Source organism: Lepisosteus oculatus, chromosome 2 (assembly GCF_040954835.1).
Source record: "Lepisosteus oculatus isolate fLepOcu1 chromosome 2, fLepOcu1.hap2, whole genome shotgun sequence".
NCBI classification, from domain to species: domain Eukaryota; kingdom Metazoa; phylum Chordata; class Actinopteri; order Semionotiformes; family Lepisosteidae; genus Lepisosteus; species Lepisosteus oculatus.
This window is the reverse complement of record NC_090697.1, coordinates 39202996-39222571: the sequence shown is the minus strand read 5'-3', so window position 1 is coordinate 39222571 and position 19576 is coordinate 39202996. Positions and strand designations below refer to the sequence as shown.

At 34.3% G+C, this 19576-nt stretch overlaps 1 protein-coding gene across 2 annotated transcripts in view; it reads right to left on the bottom strand.

Moving 5' to 3' along the window:
* Positions 1–19576, bottom strand: part of nbas (NBAS subunit of NRZ tethering complex) — a 270219-nt gene that overhangs the window by 91480 nt on the left and 159163 nt on the right. For both annotated transcript variants that reach the window (XM_015351022.2, XM_015351032.2), the window contains 4 exons: positions 13467–13696; positions 12710–12820; positions 5422–5672; positions 2145–2473 (listed from right to left, as the gene is read on the bottom strand). In XM_015351022.2, coding sequence (XP_015206508.2) covers positions 2145–2473; positions 5422–5672; positions 12710–12820; positions 13467–13696 — 921 coding nt within the window. The remainder of the gene's footprint in view (positions 1–2144; positions 2474–5421; positions 5673–12709; positions 12821–13466; positions 13697–19576) is intronic.

Below are 19576 nucleotides of genomic sequence, written 5' to 3'. Positions count from 1 at the left end.
TGTGTTTTTCTAAGGAAGACGTTTTAATGTAGAAAGCACAATGTTGTTACTTTTTATGAGTTTTATTCAGAGCATTCTAATATTTTGTATTTAAAGCTAGGGAGGTGCTTTGCCCTTGAAAAACAAAAATCAGTTGAACAAAGCGATCAGAATTGGTAATAAGATTACTGGTGCATCGTTAGACTCAGTAACAATAACACGTCTAACGGAGCGACATATTACTAATCTTGTACATTTCTGCCTTTATACCTAAAAGCATTCAATAGTTTAAATATGAAAAAAAGTTTGTTGGTATAGATCTTTGTTATTTTATTATTGTTGTGTTCTTGTCTGTTTTTTTATTTTATTTTTTGGAACTGGAAAAGTTCTGATTGAGTGATGTTGTTAAATACTGTTTTTGTATGGACTGTTGTTGTATTATTATAGTATATGTTATATGTTTATGGGCTTTTGATGTGCAAGAATTCCCTTAGGGGCAATAAAGGATAATTCAATAAATTGAAGCTTTGCTGCAGTGATTAATTTGTAAGTTACAAAGTGCTGGAGCTAATGTGAATGGGAGGAGTGGATATAGAGGTGCAACAGAGGTACCAAAGCGAAGTGCATAACATCTATGTAATGCACTTTCAATGCATTTTTAAGCCAACACTGTTGATAACATTCTATAAAGATAACTTTTATAACATGGTTTAATTAGTTATTTCAACTACCATGATCATATGTTATTACACCTAATCTATTTTTGAAAAAAAAATCCTTTCTGATGGATGTGTCGTTGGGTCCATTAAGTTTCAGAATCTGACTTTGTGATCTCCTACTACTGGATATGAAACAGGATTCAATGCAATGAGCATGTTTCAGAAGTGACATCACCCTCTTAAAGCCTAGACAGTGTGGAATTTTGCATCTGCACAAGACCCAGTGCAGCAAATTTTGCTGTTGTCTAAGAATTATTGTTGTGTGACCCAGAGCCCACCAATGACCCACATCACATCCCATGAGGGGAATAGCAGAGCGGCATTTGTTAAATATACACCCCATGCATGCCTATAATGACAAAAATCATTTTCTTTTCTCATGCTTTCTGATATTTTTCATAAACCATTTTTTAAAACATATGAGCAGGTGTGTAACAGTATGAAGGCACTGTTTTATTCAGACTAGTAATCTAATTTAGCAACAATCAGATTTATGAGCACAATGTATTATCTCAAAACGTTTTCTGAGTAATCTGTTGCTGGATGATTGATTTTGCAATATTGGAATGCAAATCCAGATCACAACTATCACATTCAAATGTGAACAAATTTTATACCCAAAACCAGTTGGTGTATGGTATTTAGCCTCTTTGTAAGCTGTGCAGAAAACACTGGCTGTAGTAGATGTTTAGTCATATTGATCTTGGCTGATGTTCTAAAAGTGTCCCTTTTAGTTTTTTTTCCCAAAACACAGCTCAATGCATCTTGGATTGAGCATGTTCCGCACCCTTTTTCCTGAGAGCCCTCCAGAGTTTTTGAAGTAGAGGATTCTGTTCTGGCCCAACATTTTCTCTTGACACAGGGAATCTAACTTCCAACACAAGCCCATATTTGTTTTCTCCATAATTAGCCATGGGTGTTTGGTTTTATTCAGTTCATATGGTTCAACAGTCCAAACTACCATTCTGGTAGTGCTACTAAAAAAGCTGTTGATTACATTCATCTACACAATTAAACAAACTTAAAATAAATAAATAAAAATATTTTAAAACTTTGCTGCATGTTTGCCACTCCTCTCGTGCTATATTGTAGTCAGTGCTGCAATCTATACTGGCAGCACATACCTGTATAGCACAACACAACCCCATGCTCCCAGGCCTGTTGCATTTTTTATGCTTCAAGTCTATTTTAACATATTTTGGAATTGCCGACAAGCATGTTCAATTCTTTACGTCACAAGGAAGAGTATAGAAATACTGCAAATATGTCCATTTTGCCACTCAACACAGTTCAGAAAACACAATGGCTAAGTGGGGGAGGCAACGAGCTGCTCAAGAAGAAACCACTCTCCTCATAAAATGCAACCCTGAAGGTAAAAACTTCTCTTTGTCACCAACACTGTATTAAAGTGATAATTAGCAAGAAAAAGAACTATAAACAACTTACTAGATTTGCTGCTTCTGTAGAAAATGTTATGTCATCAATGAAAATAAGAATGTCAGCTGGAAGTAATCTATCAAAGTATTTAGCACAAGTATCATATGCATGTAAGTATTCTGGGTCCGAATGGGGCTGCTTTTTTAGGATTTGAGGGTCTCCTTTCCAGAAGAGTTTACGAAGCCATACTGCATGCACACTGCTGGATGACGGCACGTTTCCTTCTCTCTGAGGTAATCGGTGAGCCAGCTTAGAAATGGATAAAACATTTTGACTAGTCAGTACAGGCTCCAGAGCTTCCAAAGGGTCTTCATCATTTAGCTTTCTGTAGTTCAATCCTGGAAAAGGGAGAGACAACAGTATTAAACAGTAGTCTAAATAAAAGTATTATTACATTGTCAACGTAACTCAAGAAACATTCCAGACATAAGAAACCCTGATTTAACTTGTCACACTGAATATACTGGATTAGTGCCTGATATTTTAGACAGAGTACCATCCATTATGTCGGAATATAGGTACTCAAGAGCTGATGTCATGTGCCACCTGTTATTTATGGAGTTCTTTTTTAATGAAATCACAATAGATGGCAATTTTTTAAACAAGTTGCGCATTACAACAAGATAAAGTGGGGAAAAAACGGAAATATAGAGAACCTCATCTGTATATACTGTACATTTGTAAGGTTCTTACAATGTCAAACACATTTGTGCTGACAAACAGCAAATGGCATGTTTATAAACATGTCAGTGACAGACACTTGAGGCAAAACATTATACACAGAATACTTTAGCTCTTGCAAATGACAGGCACTACGGATATCACCTCACAGTGAAAGGTTTGGCCTGTGAGTTGTGGCATTGTCAGCAATACTTTTAGGTTTGTCATTTATGCTTATCAGGCATCAGTGGTTGTGTGTAAGCCTGCATCAGAATCCACAATTTGCTCCATCTCGAAAAGCTTTACAAATAATCTTGGACGCACTAGATCAACAAATATATGATTCTTTCAAAACAAAGCTTTTGAAGACTTTTCTGAACAATGGTGAAATGAATGGTTTGTTCTTTTTTGTTCCCAAAACAGTTCAAAATGACAAATGAGATCAAAATGAATCAAAAGTTTTTGTTTTTCTCAGAAATAAAATGACTTTACTAGAAAACATCAATTTATAACTCTGTGTCACAACATGCTCTATTAAAATGAGCAGCCCCATATCATAAAGGGATGGTAAAAGTTCTTCAGAAAATGCAGCACAAAACAAAACGTTAGCAGAGGTACTAGGCAACAACTAGAACCTGTTGTGTGGCTTGTGTTAATTAAGTGAAGAACATTCCAACATATTTTAAGTCATGTACAAAAATACTAGAAGGGCTGACTGCCTATAATTTTGGATAACATGGCTGCAAGGTGAGACTTCAGTTGGGGCACATTTGAAAGGAGCTTCAGTGATCAAAACAGGTCGGTGAAGATTTGCAATATGGTCATATGTATCATACTTCACCATGTTCTAAATAAATGGATGAGTGCAGATGTGGCACCAAACTAAAGAACCTTAAAGCCCTGGGAGGGGTATCTTCCAAGACGACAATGATCCCATCCATTGGAACACATGCAGTTATGCAATAGTTCAATGAGTACAATGGGCATCACATTTTGTTAGACATAAATCATATCCTTCTCATTCATCATGATTTGAACGTAATCAAGATTTTATGGAATGTCTGGGAAAGATGCCCAAAACAGCATTTTCTACCTTTATCTACCAGACATGAACTGACTGACGTTTTCATGTAAAAATGGTGCTGCAACACTCCTACAGAATTCCAGCACATATAAGCTGTACTGTTAATATGTGGTATCCTAATGACATAATGTATTAAGTAGCTTCTCTTTGGTGTTTCCATTTTAAATGACATTGTAAATCAGATGTAAACAAAAAGCTGATATTTACTTTGTAGACCCAGATGTAATACTGCATGTGGTTGGACATTTTCTTTTGGTGGTACTTATTTTATTTTGGCAGTTCATAATATAATAAAAATCATTTTCAATACACACAAGTGGTTCTGGAAACTACTAAAGTGATTATTCTAATTGAGATCTGATGATTATACTGTTATATCCACAACATCATCAAATACTTCAGTGGTATATCAGCTCCTGGAAATTACAAATGGTAATATTAGTTTCATAACATGTACTAGAAAACAAAGAACTGATACTTAAACAGAAACTGTAATGGCGGCCAATGGCTCAAAAGATGAATTCTAGAGTTGGAACAGGTACGTAAAGTGCATCAGGTGACCAATGCAAATGGGCAAAACCAAGCCGGTTCCAAGCCGGAGAGACACAGAGGAGGTACAAGGGAATTTCCGAAGGCCAAGGTTCAGTGAAGCAACTAGGGTACTGTACATAACTTAGTAGAACATGAGGGAGATTTAAAGCCTGAGATGACATGAAGCAGGGTTGAGAGTCCAAAGCAAAACGCAGACAAAATATGAGAACATAGCAGTGGCTAAGAGATAAAGTCTATGATGGAGCACTGTTTGCCCAGTACTAAGTCTTCTTCACCCAGAGTCAAGGGATGATGTGATACTGAAATGTGAGCTTCCTAATTGTGTTTCCATGGAAATCTGCCTGACTGACAGATGGAAGGGGTGTGACCAGCTGCCACAGTTGACCTACTTTGTGGATTTACATGTAAATAACATGTATAAGCTACAATAAGGATCTGAATTGCAACACACATCCATCACACACATTCACAGCACGGATTTAGAAAAATAAACAAAATACAAATGCAAAACAACAAGTGTTAACCCAACAATTATGAAAGATACACTGGCAATTAAAAAACTTTTAAAAATTAAATAAACGATGTGTAAACAATGTAGAAAAGAAGTGTAATTCTGTCATCAACAAAGTAAAACAGACTGAATGGTTCTTGTAAGATAAGATAAGATCACTTTATTAGCCATATACAATTTCTTTCATTAGGAATTTGTCTTTTTGCATACCCCAGCTTGCTCTCCATGAGACACACAGGCACACAAACAGGGAGAGAGAAGCTTGGGGTCAGAGTGCAGGGTCAGCCATATATATACGGCACCCCTGGAGCAGCTGGGTTTAAGGGCCTTGCTCAGGGGCCCAACGGAGGAGGATTCCTTTGCTGGCCACAGGATTTGAACTGGCAACTTTCCAGCCACAGGCACAGATACTTAGCCACGGTGCCACCGCTCCGCCAATGCATCAATCTCAAACCTGACTCGTTAAAGAAAACACTTACCAGCTGCCACTGCCTTTAGCTTCTTGAGTAGTTTTATATGAACATCTAGTTTAATAGTTGTTTTCACAAAATCCGAACATCCACAGCTTTCAAGCAGGGAGAAATAGTACAGGAAGCGGAGGAGATCTGTGCCTTCAATGCTGGGATATACATATTTGGTCATGTGTTCATAAAAGGCTTCTGGATTGGTTTTTAATGTATCCAAGAGACCCAGAGTCTCTGTTCTGCTTTCAATCTCCTTTGTAGAAAGGCTTTAACAGAAAAAGCACACATAAACAAAATCAATATTAGAAAACAGGCTTTAAGTTTCTAAACAAATCACCTTTTCTTTTTAAAATTCATAATAACCAAGAAATTATCCAAATATTATTTATAAAATAAAATAAGTTGAATAGGGGGATAAACTTCCTATTTTCAATGACTGTTGTGACACAGTGAAATGAATCTTTCCCTGTTCACCACTAGAGGACCCCTCACACCACCAAGGCACCCCTCTAAAATATTTCTCTCTCCATGATTGTCGCGTGAGAATGTCTCTCATCAGCACCACCTGACCTTCTAATTAAGAGCCCTGTATTAAATTCTCACGTGACTTCATTTGTCCCAGGACCACGTCATCGGCTGCATAGCTAAGGCGCACTCTTTTCGTCTCTAAAAACCTTAGAATTTCTTAGAATTATTCTATTTTTTTCTCTTGAGCCTTACCACTCATTATCTCACCTTAGTGAAGTATCCTAAATTTTGAGCAATTACACACCGGCTCTCAAGGTTTTGACTCTGAAGCCTGTGAAAAGGCAGTCCAAAAGGACTATACACTGTTACAGAGTATTAAAAAGTAAAGACAACTAATTTTCCTTTTAAATCCTGTTCCAAAAGGTCTGTAAGTAAAACCTGAAATAAGTATTTTTTTGTTTTAAAAGATAAACTCATTTTAGTCAAGAATGCGGTTGTTGAAGAGTAACAGAAGTAAGTCACTTAAAGTTTGGTAGGAATCTAAAGAAGTGGTGAAGCTGCTTACTTCTAGAGAAAAGGCATATGTGAGGTGTTGTAACTTTTGTTTGTCTCAATTAGTCTTGAGACAAATTTTCACTTTAAAGTTAGACTACAACTTTAAAAGAGACTTAAGAAAAGTGGGGAAAAAGAAATATTACAATCCTCAGAGCCAAAACTTATAAACACACCCACAACAGTATGTAATACTAGTTTAGCATCTTTCAGTAAATCATAGGGTGCATATATAGATTTTATGGTGCTATTTTTATTCAGTTCCATTTACATACATTTTTGTTAACTCTGGCTTTATAACTTCAGATTTGACTACATCTGCACTTTTGCCTAATTGAATGTCTTTTCAGACAAGATAAACAACATTCCTGAAAGTGATAAATATTCAGACTCTCCATATCTCTTTCATTTTGATCGAAGAGAATGTTTTATAGAGTTGTGTTATCAATAAATTAGAAATAGTTCATTTAAAATCTGTCATGAACACATGCCACTAAATGCATATAGGAGAAATGCTTTATAATTCCATCTTCTACTCATAACACCTACAATTCAGCTTAATGATAATGTGTCTCCACTCATAATCAAATTTAAACAGAAACATAAACACACAGAGTTTATCAAATATACTTTTAAATGAAAATCTAAAAAAATATCCAATTCCATTAGTCACATATTGTACATTTTAATAATATTGCAAGAATGAAACATTGATTAGCACTTCAATTTTGCATATTACACCCACGGTTATTGTGATGTTAATATCTGTGCCAGGTTTTATTATAGAATCATATGTAACAAAATGCAGTATTTTTGCAATGATTACATAATAAACTGGCAATCTAAATCAGGTTGCTGCTTAAGTTGCTGCTATGAGAACCAGGGACAATCCATTGTAAGAGGAGAAATCCTTTGACTAAGTTGTTAAAACCAATCCTGGTTACTACTTGGCTATTAAATATGCTATGGCACATGTCCGGAAGAGCAGTGTCATAACTAAATTCCACTTTCAGCTTGACCTGTCTGGGCTACGCAAACTTCTTTAATTTAATTGGTTGAGTTGCTAGTGCTAACCTGTGTCACCCCTATGGGTCATGCACTTTAGCAGTATATAAAGTGAATCCACTTCTATATTTAAAATGCTTTGGAGTCCTCATAGATTAAAAAAAAAAACATATAATTCCAAATATTTATAATTCTATTTAAAGGTGAAAATTGCAATAAATATTCTATATGATAATACATTATCCTAAAAGGACCTCAGGCATTTTTTATATCCATTTATTTTCCCCAGATTTTATTTATACTAACCCAGACTCATCCTACCAATACATTTGAACAAATTTTAACTAAGAATAACCTATGATTTGCCATGATTTTCACATTTGATTTCAATTATAGCACAGGCTGCCAAGCACACTATATTTTAAGCCACAGTAACAAAAGCAAAACTAAGTGTTAACTGTGTCCTGTGAAGCAGAAAGAACAAACCAAAGAGAATACTATTCAATTTGTTATGTCCCTCAAATGATTACATTCCTGAACAGTTTAATTCTTATTATTATTAAATATAATATAGCGCACTGTAGTAATTTTGCAGTAAAGCAGTTTTAGTGTAGAGTATTTAGAATTTTTCTTGTTTGTAAAATAATATTGGATGATCTACCAGTAAAACAATGTACTTTAAGGTTAAAGAGACAAACAGAATTGGTAACTGACAATTTATGCTTTTGCAGTGGGATATGCTCCTGTATCTTCATAATATTTTAAAAAGATTTAAGACTTAAAATGCCAAACAAATAATTTGTACATTAATACACCTTAGGGAATCCAAAGGATCCAATGGAAACTGCATGATCAACTATGCAATTAAATAGTACTGCTGCTATAAGATCTATTAATGTCACTGAATAGTGAATTCTTTGCACAGAGTACAAAATCAATAAACAAAGAAGGATAAGTAAGAATGTAACATTAAGGTACTCTGAATTAAACTACACTTATGGTGTATATAGTGTTTATGGTAACTGTTACGTCCCAGTGTGTGTTCTGTGTGTTTTTTCTGTTATGTCCACACTGCTGACCCTTGATTGTTCTCCCTTCCCCATTGGCCAACCATCACACCACTGTTTCAACATGATGTCATCATCAATCATCCCTCAGCCAATCAGAACTCATTTTATTCACTATATAACATGGAGGCTTTCAGAAAGAAAAAGCCTTTCGTTTGCCTTCGGGCCCGTTTGGTTTTGGTTATCGCTTCGCTTCTGGTTATTGCTTCGGCTTCGTTTGTTGGTTTGTTTTGCTTTGTGTGTGTGTATTTTCGTATAGCTTCAGTTTTGTTGTTTTGTTGGTTTTCTGTTAGTTTCTTTGTACTTTCGTTTGTTTGTGTGTTCATCCTTGTTTTGTCATTACCTTGCCCCAGTGTTACATGTTCAACTTTTGTGTTCTTTTGTACCCTGCTCCTGTTGATTACTCTTGTTTTCCCTTATTTGTATTCCTGGTTTACTTGTGTTTTGTGTGAACTTTTGTATATAAGGTTAGTTTAGGTTGTTGGGTACACTTACACACTTAGTTGATTTTGTATTAGTACACTAGTTTAGTACGGGTGAGTGCCGTTTGTCTTGTATGGTTTTGGGTAGTCAGTGCAGGTTAGCTAGGGTGTTGAAGACGCCGAAGACCGTATGTTTCAGGTTTTCTTTTGTAGTCAGATTAGCTTTCCTTCACTGTCCTAGCCAGCTCCATTTTGTTTGTTATTTTCTTTCCTTTGGCACCACTCTAGTTCCTTACCCTTGTTATCACGCTTCCTAGTCCCTCACCAAAACACCCCTGCTTCCAAAAGAATTATCCTAAATGTTACACCCCTTTACCCCTAGACACTTGGGGTCGTAACAGTAACACTATGCAATTATGCAATACATAGTGTGACAATGCTTAGGGTTAACTACTCATACACTATGTGTGAATAAAATTTATTTTTTTAAAATCTTGACAAAATTCTTATTGGACCACTAGTACTTGGCAGATCAAAATGGAAGGAGCTGAGTGCCAAGTTTCTGGTAACCAAAGATTTCAGAAATTATATGGATGATCTGGTTGTGATACCTGTTGGGTGTTTTCTTTTGGAAATTGTTTCTGCTGAATCATATTTTAGGTTGATTCTGATTAAAGTCACTTAAAAGTCAGTTTGTTGTTATCTGGTGTGTCATGGCTCCGGAGCGCTGGAAACTTTGTGGGTTTCATTCCCAGGTGGGCCTGCTGTTATATACTTCTAAATTATGCAGTTCAGACATTTTATACAATTAGGGACGCATTGTAAGGTTTATATCCAATCTCTTCATTTACTTAGTCTTTCTGATGAGGCAGCTGTACTGAGGTTCTTATATCCATGTCTGAGTTAGAAGATGCAGTTCAGCACATTGCAAAAGTTAAATTTCCTGGCAGTGAAGGCATTTCTCCTTTTTATATTACTTTTTATCCTGCAAGTAGGTACCCTTATATACCCGTGTCATTCAGAAAGCTTAACATCAGAGAGATGTTATGAATGCTGTTGCATCTTTATTATTGCAATAAATACACAGACTCACTTTGTGCAAGCTATCGGCCTGTCCGTTTGATTTGATCTGACACTTCTGGAAGTGTACTGTGTATGACTAATTTAGTACAAAATAATTAAACAGATTTTCTTAAAGGGAGTAGATCACAAAATATTTTTCTCACCGAGGTGTGAATTATGGTGATTTTATTTTTTTAGGGCAGATACCAGACTACATTGGATTATAAAATTTGTAATAACATTTTGTGGTTGTATTATTCTTATACATAATCGTGAAATTCTTTGTCGTTTATTCTTTCTCACAAAGAGACACTTCTCCCATGCCGGAAATGTGAGAGTAGTGACTTGACTAGATTGTGGTATGCTGGTAAATTAGCATATGAAATAGGTAACAGGGACTTTGATTTAGAATTACAGTAAATCAATGAAAGAATGGAAGAAAAGGATCAAATAATGAATTTCTTCCATTCTTCACTGAATTTAATTAAGGAAACAAAGTTAAAAGTATATCAGGAAAAATATCTGATTGTGTTATAGTTAAAATGCTTCAAACGTTTTGTGAAATAAAGGAATGGATTTAAGAGACTGGATGTTAAATTCTTTTTCTCCATATGACTGCAAAAACAGCCAACATGCTAACAAAAGCCACCAAAAAAGTTCATTATTAAATTATTGGTGAAGTTGTTTAGTGCCCATGTTATAACAGAGTAAGCTTTAATTATTGACCGTTTAGTACATAAAGTATAAATAGCGTTTCCCAGCGTTAGTCAGTGGATGGGTTGAAAGCAGTTGAAAAAACATCTTTAAAATTCATTGGCAGAGAGAAGGTGGCTGCTCTAGAGAATCATGTTTTGTTTGAAAACCTCCATAAACGTAGAAAAAAGCCTCTTACACCTTAAAGTGTCAAGTGTTTTTCAAATGTGTAGATCCGGGATTAAACCTTTAAGGAAATAAAATGATTGAAATATTTTGTTACAGCAATTTTAAGATGACATAAAAATTAAATTATATAATAAATTGAAGCAATTAAGAAACAAACTGAATGGGAATACTTTTAAATGATATAGTATGACATATATAGATCTAAGGAATTATACTGGATTTAAATATTCACTTATCATTGATAAAATTCACAAAGTCACCATTAGGATAATTACAATTTTTTGTAGTAAGTGCAGTGACAATTTAATGAACAGACATATCTTTACGCTGATTAACAGTTATCATAAACGACGTTGCTTTAGTGACATCTTCATTAAAGCAATTGGTTAGATTGCATAATTGAATGATCAAATCCACACTTAAAGGGAAGTAACAACAATCTCTATACTTTAAAGACCTGGGGGTCCTTCAAAACGTTTATGATTCTTTCTTTTATGAACACTGTTTGTTAAGTTTAATCTTCACGTTACTATATCTTGGACACTTGTAGAAAGACTAGCCTTTCCATAATGACTTTTAAGATTTAATTTATACTGGTGTTCCCCTAAAACATTGTAGATTATGTTTTGACTACATAATTAGTTTTATTTCACTTGGTGTTTGGTGGAATGACTAACAAAGACAATGAAAACATGGCTTTCTCATTTTCTATGCTCTATAATTGTAATAGATTAAAAAGATAACATATTTTTAACAAAGATGGTCTTTGCTCATTCTAGTTCTACTGTAGTTTGTTTTTGTTTCTTGTGTCACAGCCTATGACATCCCCATGGGTAAAGTTGTCTAACCACAGTATAACCTGCTAAATAAAGTTTTTTAGTTCAATAGCTTTATACAAACTCTTTGCAGCAAATACTACTTGAAATAGTGCCTTGAGCATTACAGATGAAGACATTACCTGGCACATTTTAATATAAATATGCAGAAATCCTAACCATCAAACAATTTACCCAGATTATTTTTTAAAGAGTATACTTGACTCCCTTGTACATGTTATTTATTTTCTAATCATGTGTGTATATCTTTGGCATGCACAGATGTGCTTAAGCTTTTATTTTATGTCCAGTATTCTTAACAAGAATAGTTCCTGTTCTCAACCACAATGAATAACAAGGTCTCACAAGGTAAAATGGTACATAGAAAATTCTGTGTGGATACTCATAACATGTTAGGTAAATTTGTGTACAACAAGGGATTATTGTATTTCAACTGGAAAACTGAAGAACTGAAATACAAGTTTGATGGGTTAGCATCACCTGTAAACTCTGCCGGAGAGACTGATAACAGTTTTAATAGTTTTAAGTGGAAACAGAATCGGCAAAAGATTAAAAGGATGTTCTGTAGCATGGAAAAAATAAATAAAATACATGCAGAACAATATACAGTATATTTGCTAGATAGGAGCAGCAACCTTCTACAGCTATTGTTCTTTGGCAACATCTACCTTTACAAATCAGGCATGTCGGCTTTGCATTTACTTCTATGAAGAAACTACATTTCACTCATACCACATTACGTTCTTTTATTCTTCCATAAGATAATTACAAGAAAAGATACAAATTGACTCCTTGCTAATGGATAGTACTGCAACTGCCATGCGGGATGAGTTTGGCTGGCCAGATCTGACTCAAGCCCTGTTGCTACCAACACTTGCATATTACTTAGATTAACTGAGTAACCCATTTATTCCTGGCAACACTGACACTTCTATCACATTTATTGACAAACGTGGGTTTAAATGCACTAATTATTGTTTCATCGATCATCAATGAATACAGTACTTACCCACTATCAGTGAAGAGGAATTCCAAATGTGTCATGTATACCTCCCAAAGAGGAATACTGTATCTTTGAGCCAGAGAAATTGAAATCTTGTAGACATTCTCTTCCAGGGTTCTGCAACATCAAATATTGAATTATAGGCTTATTTTAAAATAAAAGATTACAACAATTGTTTCTTCACAATGTTATTGTCTACTTTTACAATGGATAGCAAAAATAATAATATGACTTATTATAATAAAAATCATATTTATGGATAAAAAACATACTCTACAGCAAATCTGCAAAATGTATCTTGAAAGACAACTGTTAAAATAGAAGTGCTATTTTCATTGTAAATGTAAAGAAAAAATGAATAAAAAATCTATAACTTCGCCATTTCAACCTTTTGTATTTTGTAATTTTGTATTTATGTAAGATATTGTGTGAAAAAAATTGGTTTTGTTTTGGGCAATTTAATAATTAAAACAAAATGTTTTTCTGACATAGCATATTTAGGAAACTTAAAACATGTTATATGAATTACTGTTAGGGTTATAAGCAGAATTGTATTTTAATATACCTTAATTTCACCATTTTCAGGTGTGCAGAGCTGAATAATCATTCTGAGTGAAACGATGAAACAGGAGAAGGAACAAGAACTGCTTTGTTATGCTTCATAATTTTAGGGTTCTAAATTAGCCTATACTTATGAATCAAAAGAGAGTGGTGAAGTTAGTAAAGCACACTATAGTCTGGAAAATATTTTTAAAAAACTTACTCTGCCAGGCCCAGGATAGTTTCTCTTTTATACTGGCTATCAGCTGAAAACCTCTGAATGTCTACACCTCTGCCGAGACTTTGCAGAATCTGAGCCTGGGTGAAGTCCGTCAGCCTCTCGTTGTAGAGACAAAGTTGCTTTATCAGTTTCTCAAGCTCTTCAGGCCAAGTAACAGCAGCATTGTCAGAAATGTGCTTTGTCACAAGCTTTATTAGTTCTTTGGGATCAGCCTGCAGAAAAAATAGAAGAGTAAAATCAGAAGCATCTTTTTTTAAAAAAAAACTAATGATATTCAAGGTAATAAATTGAATAATGCAACAATATTAATGGGTTTAAAAATGTTTTTTTACAGACTTCAGATTTCTTCAGCAATTATGATTTTAAATCTCTCATCTGAGAAGTTATTTAATAAACAATTGGCACAACTTGGTAGAATTACAAATGTACACGTATTTGGGATAATGTATTTTCCAATTGTTAAGAAGTCCCACAATGTACATCGCAAATTGTATTTCTTAGAAACCATGTAGAAAGTGCTTTCATCAAGGCATAAACAAAAAAAAGATACACACATTCTGAAAATGATCTGTTAAAATGTAATATGGAAGGATGATGCAGATTTTACAATGGTTTCAAAATAAGAAACAGTTATACAGTGCTTTTTAAGAGTATTCAAATCCATACAGTTTTTACATTTTGTTGCTTTGAAGCAGACATGGCACTTTGAAGTGCATGTGTATTATTTCAATAGATACACCACAAATTCAAATAAAATATAAAGAAGTGAACTAATAAATAGCAGAATGGAATCGTGGAAAAGTCACGATTGTATTAGTATTCAAACTCTTGGCTGTGGTACAACCAGATTAATTTAGGTGCACAAAATGACTTTAATGGCCAACTGAATAAGATGAGTGGCCTCTAACTGTGTGCAACAATAGTAGTTCACACGATTTCAGAATAAGCTCATCTTTGTAAAGTCCCTCAGTCTGGTAGTTAAGTTCAAGGAAAAAATCTGTATAAAACACTTTATTCATTTCATAACAGTCACAAAGCCCTTAATTTCTCTACAAACAGGGTGAAGGTGAAAATGAACAAGTAGATAAACTACCTAGTTCAGACTTTGTCTCTCAAAACTGCAGCCAGGCAAGGAATGGTTAGGGATGGCACCATGACACCAACAGAAATTTGGAAAAAGTTACAGAATTCAGTGGTTGAGATGGGAGAAACTGTTCATATGACTAAAATAACCCAGTCACCTCCCCCTCCCAACCCAAAATCTAAAAAAAAACTGCACAAGTCTTGTGAAAAAGTACATATGTGATGCTGTAAACATATGGCAAAAGGTTTTGTAGTCAAAACAAGACAAAACTGGAATTTTGTCATACACAGCAATGAAAAGTGTTACATCCGATGGAAACCCAGTGTAGTGCATCACTCAGATAACACAATCTCAACTGTCAAACAAGGTGGTTGCAACATTATTGTATTCCTCTTCTCATCAGCAGGGACTGTCTAGACAGATGGAAACATTGAAGGAGTGAAATACTGGCACATATTAGAGGAAAACTTGCTTTAGAATTAAAACTGTAGCTAAAATTTACATTTTAGCAAGACAGTAATCCAAACCACAAGCTAAAGCTACACTGTAGCAGTTTAAGAATAAAAAAATGAATGTCACTGAGTAAGACCAGACAAAGTTCTGACTTGAATCAACTTAAGACAGCTTGAGCAATCTGCCAAGAAGAACAGGAAAAAACTGCATCAAGCTGATGTGCAATGTTTACTAACTCTGCCAAAAAGACACGTAGTCATGTTACAGAGGGCTCTGTCACCAGTTTCAGGCAGCACTTATACTTATCCTTCACTACAATTACCCATTTTTCCCCCAGTATTATCAGTCAGCTTACCATAAATACACACACAGACAAGTTAGTTTTTCATTTGTTCATACATGCCACATTATATGCATTACACATCATGTTCAATCTCTAGACATTTAAACATACACATACACAAAAATGTAGATGTATTTCTTTTGTATTTTACTCAGACTATTTGTGTGTGGGGCACTCTGTTTGTCGGATGGGTTTGGGAGTACGGAGCCGCTTCTGCCATTCTGGTAAAGGACCCAAGCCAAGTTGCAGGCATTCACATGCACATTACTTGTAAATATGGGAGAAACTATTTGTTGGGTTAAACCATGCACTGTTTAAAAAACAGTTAAAATGAACTCTGCCAGGTAGTAATATGTTAATGAATTGTGTGTTACAATATGGTTACTATGTACTTGTGTTAATTGTTTTTGATCCCTTTTTGGTATTGTCGAAGGGGAAAAGTGGAAAAGGAGCCCCACCAGCACAAAGTGAGCATGTTACATTGTACAGTAGTGTTGCCTATGTAGTGCAGTGATGCTGTTATATTATCTTAGGATTTTGTCTTATTTGTCATTTAACACTGACTGGTGTAGCTTGGAAGTTTCCAGATTAAATATCTTGCACTGAAGCTAGTTTTTTAAAAAATATTTTTGCAGACAGCAACGGTTACTTATCTTACCCTTCAAAGTTTTCAGTTTGAACACTCTGATTTTGACTAAAATATCTAGTTTAGTGTTAAATGTGTGTCATTTTGTAATTTCACAAAATGGGAAACCAAAGGGTATAAATACTATTGCGAGGCACTGCCTGTAATGTCTGCTAATTTCCTTTGACACTGAAACAAAAGAAAATACTATCACTCTCTGCAATCCTAGTTCTTTCTTACAATATTAATCTGTACCGTCCACACAGCTTAATATTTTTTATTAACACTTGTCAACATTTAAGCATAGGCAAAGACCTTATGCAAACAATTATTTCTTAACTGCAATCCACTTGAGAAGAAGCCCTACTTTTTAAACTAAAATTTTAAATAATTAATTAGAATCATCTGGGCAGGAATCAAAAACTAAAGTTCTTTCATAAAAATTAACATATGTTAAAAATAAAAATAATTTATTTCATGCATTACACAGGATATAATTTAAATGAATACTTGTCCTCAGGGAAAAGCACACATTGGTAAAACTAAAAGAAAACTTTGAAAAGGTCCACGTCTCCAAAAAAGTGATTATATTAACCAGGTAGGCTTTCTTATATTAATACTTTAATACTATACAGATTGAACATAGAATTAGGTTTCAAGCCTTTTCTATAAATAGAAGCTGATAAACAAGTTTTAAATTGGAATGAAAAAATAATTTATTTGATATAAACATAATTATAATTTTTGAACATATGCTGATTGTATTTAATTGATGTTCTTGAAAAAAAAAGCTGTGAATATCCTATCAACCTGTCACACTTGGTCTTCTGGTTTTTGTGGAGTATGTAGACAAATGTGAACATAAGAGCCAGAGAACTTCCTGTTAATCAAGAGTAGCTGACACAGATGGTCAATGATGTGCCAGTAAAGTTTTGGTACAAGGACAGACGACACCAAGATAATCTGCAACTAAAGTGATAGAAAGATTAAACTGTGGAGAAAGAAAGGAACTGCGGATGTTTCAAAGAACCCTACCTAATCAGTGAAGCATGGTGAAGGTAACGTCATGCCCTAAGCATTCATGTCTGCCTCTGAAACTGACTCACTCATCTTTATTGAGGATGTGAACTACAGTAAGTGAACTATCGATGGCAACAGCAGAATGAAATATATTTTATAAGAATGTGTCCCACTGCCTTTTGTCACTTGAAATCACTGAAAAAAGTACAATGTAAGACACTTTTTATATCATTCATATTAGTATATTCAGAATAATATCATATATACAAATTGTTAAACCTTAAAGCAAAAACAGTTTTGACTTTAAAGTCACAAAACTTTAGTAATGTGCTGTACTTTACACTCTAATGCCATCGGTGTTATGGTATCTATTCAAATATACTTTGTCATAAATTTATTTCACATTTTTTCAAGAGGATTAAATTGCATCGATCTGGTTATTTTTACTGAATTAAACAACTTTAGTTTAATCTTTTTATAAGGATCACTAGCATGTTTACAAACAAACCCATGTTCATGTGTGTTATTTTTAATCATGAAGGTTACCGTTTATGAACAAACAGCTCAGATTATGAAAAGTCTACTTTGGCGCACTCACAAAAAGATACTTGAAAAGGTTTTAGAGGAGAGTACTGGTACATTTATTATACAGTTTATTTTTTCTTTCCCTATTTGCCTTTTAACAGGTCTTGACATGACAAGGTCTCTTACTTAAAAGTGGAAGAAAAGGGTATACACAACAGGGAAATTTAATTGTTTCTGCTCTACAACCTTAATGGATTTTAGGAATAGTGATGTACAGAAAAACATTTAATTCAGCTATTAACATGAAAATTATCTGTTAAAAACAGTAATTAATTGAGTGTTCAGGTAAGTCATATCAAACCTTTTAATTTCTAATAAAGCTGATGGTTTTTGTTTTCCTTGTTTTGACATGAGGGAATCTCTTATTATGTCACAACTCCTTTTTGTATTACCTGAGAACTCCAAGTTAAATCAATAATTAAAATTAAATTTTAATAGCATACATTAAATAGTTTTAAATGCATGCAGACAATACATTAAAAGTCAATATTTATCCAGACAAACAAACAAGAAGTACGAAGTGAGCATTTAAAGTTGATGGATGTGAAAATCAATGGAAGGCAATTTCCTTGACTTTCAAAGTAATATTGAACAGGGTAATCTGGGTGGTGGGGTACAAACAGGTGGATGCTGCACATTGGTGGTGGTGGAGGGGAGTCCCCATTACCTGTAAAGCGCTTTGAGTGGTAGGATTTTAATAGGATTTTTTATTTGAACAATTTTTAACAATAGAACACTTTGTGGAGCAGGTAACCACTGCTGTTTCTCTACAATCTACTGGGTGTCTGTGACTCAGCAATCTTACAAAGAGGTATGATAGAACTTATTATATTCACACCCTTTAAGGCACATAGACTTTATTACGAATTTTTTTTCTATTTCAAATTATATGATATGATGTAATACTGTCACACAAATCTCTTGAAAAATGAAGACAAGGCAGAAAGAGATATGCATATGTACTGTATTTTTTCTAAGAATCATGCATTCATCTTTCATCTAAGACCTTCTTACTCAGAGGGGAAAAACAGACATTATAAAAATATATATCTAAATAGTGAGGCCCACTTAAAACAGTGAAAAATCCTACATTGGTTTCAACCAAGCAACTGTATTAGGTCGTCACATTGACGTCCTTTTGGACAGGAGAGGTGACTTTGTGTGGTCATGTTCTAGTTGGTAGGTGTATGTGGTTGTGGGTTGGTAGTAGTGATGTCAGACAAAATGTCAGGGAAATTACGTTTACAAACAAGGTCAGTGAAAACAAACTGTGATAAGTTTTTGTAAATAAAAGGAGGAACACTATCAATATAGAAAACTGTTTATAGAGGTATACATGTACTGTATATCTATAGGTACTGTGTACAGTACATATTGTACTAATGTATTTTAAGTGCATACATGTTTATACATGAGCATTACAGTTTTTTACAATTGCTAACAAGTGTTTTTCAATATAGTTTCCTTTTTCAAAACTATTCACACAGTTAACACAACAACTCTCCAAGTAAACCAAACCATGAATGATTTTTTCATAGCTTAGACACAAAATGCATTTGGTGAACATAGTTTTCAAAATTCTTTAATTCACTTCTCACTCAAGCTCCACTACCAGCAAAATGGTGTATTTTAACAACCCAATTTGCAAATGCTTGCATACTCTGTCTCAAACTGATAACACGCAATTTTAAAACCTAACATATGCAGTAAAATCCAAGGGAATACCAATATGCTAAGTCGCAAATATGTCTGAACATATTCCAAGTCCACAACAAAGTTTTTGATAAAGGTTAATGAGACAAACTGCTGATTGAAGTTATGCAAATAGATCAAACACAGTTGATTCTCATCTCAGTTGAAAACCTACCCAGGTGCCAAGAGATTATCAATTCCATGACCATCTTATAAAAAGAGGACATTTTTGGAATGATTTTGCTCAACATGGACCCAGCAAGAAACGCAGGAGTTGGTGAAAGACAAAT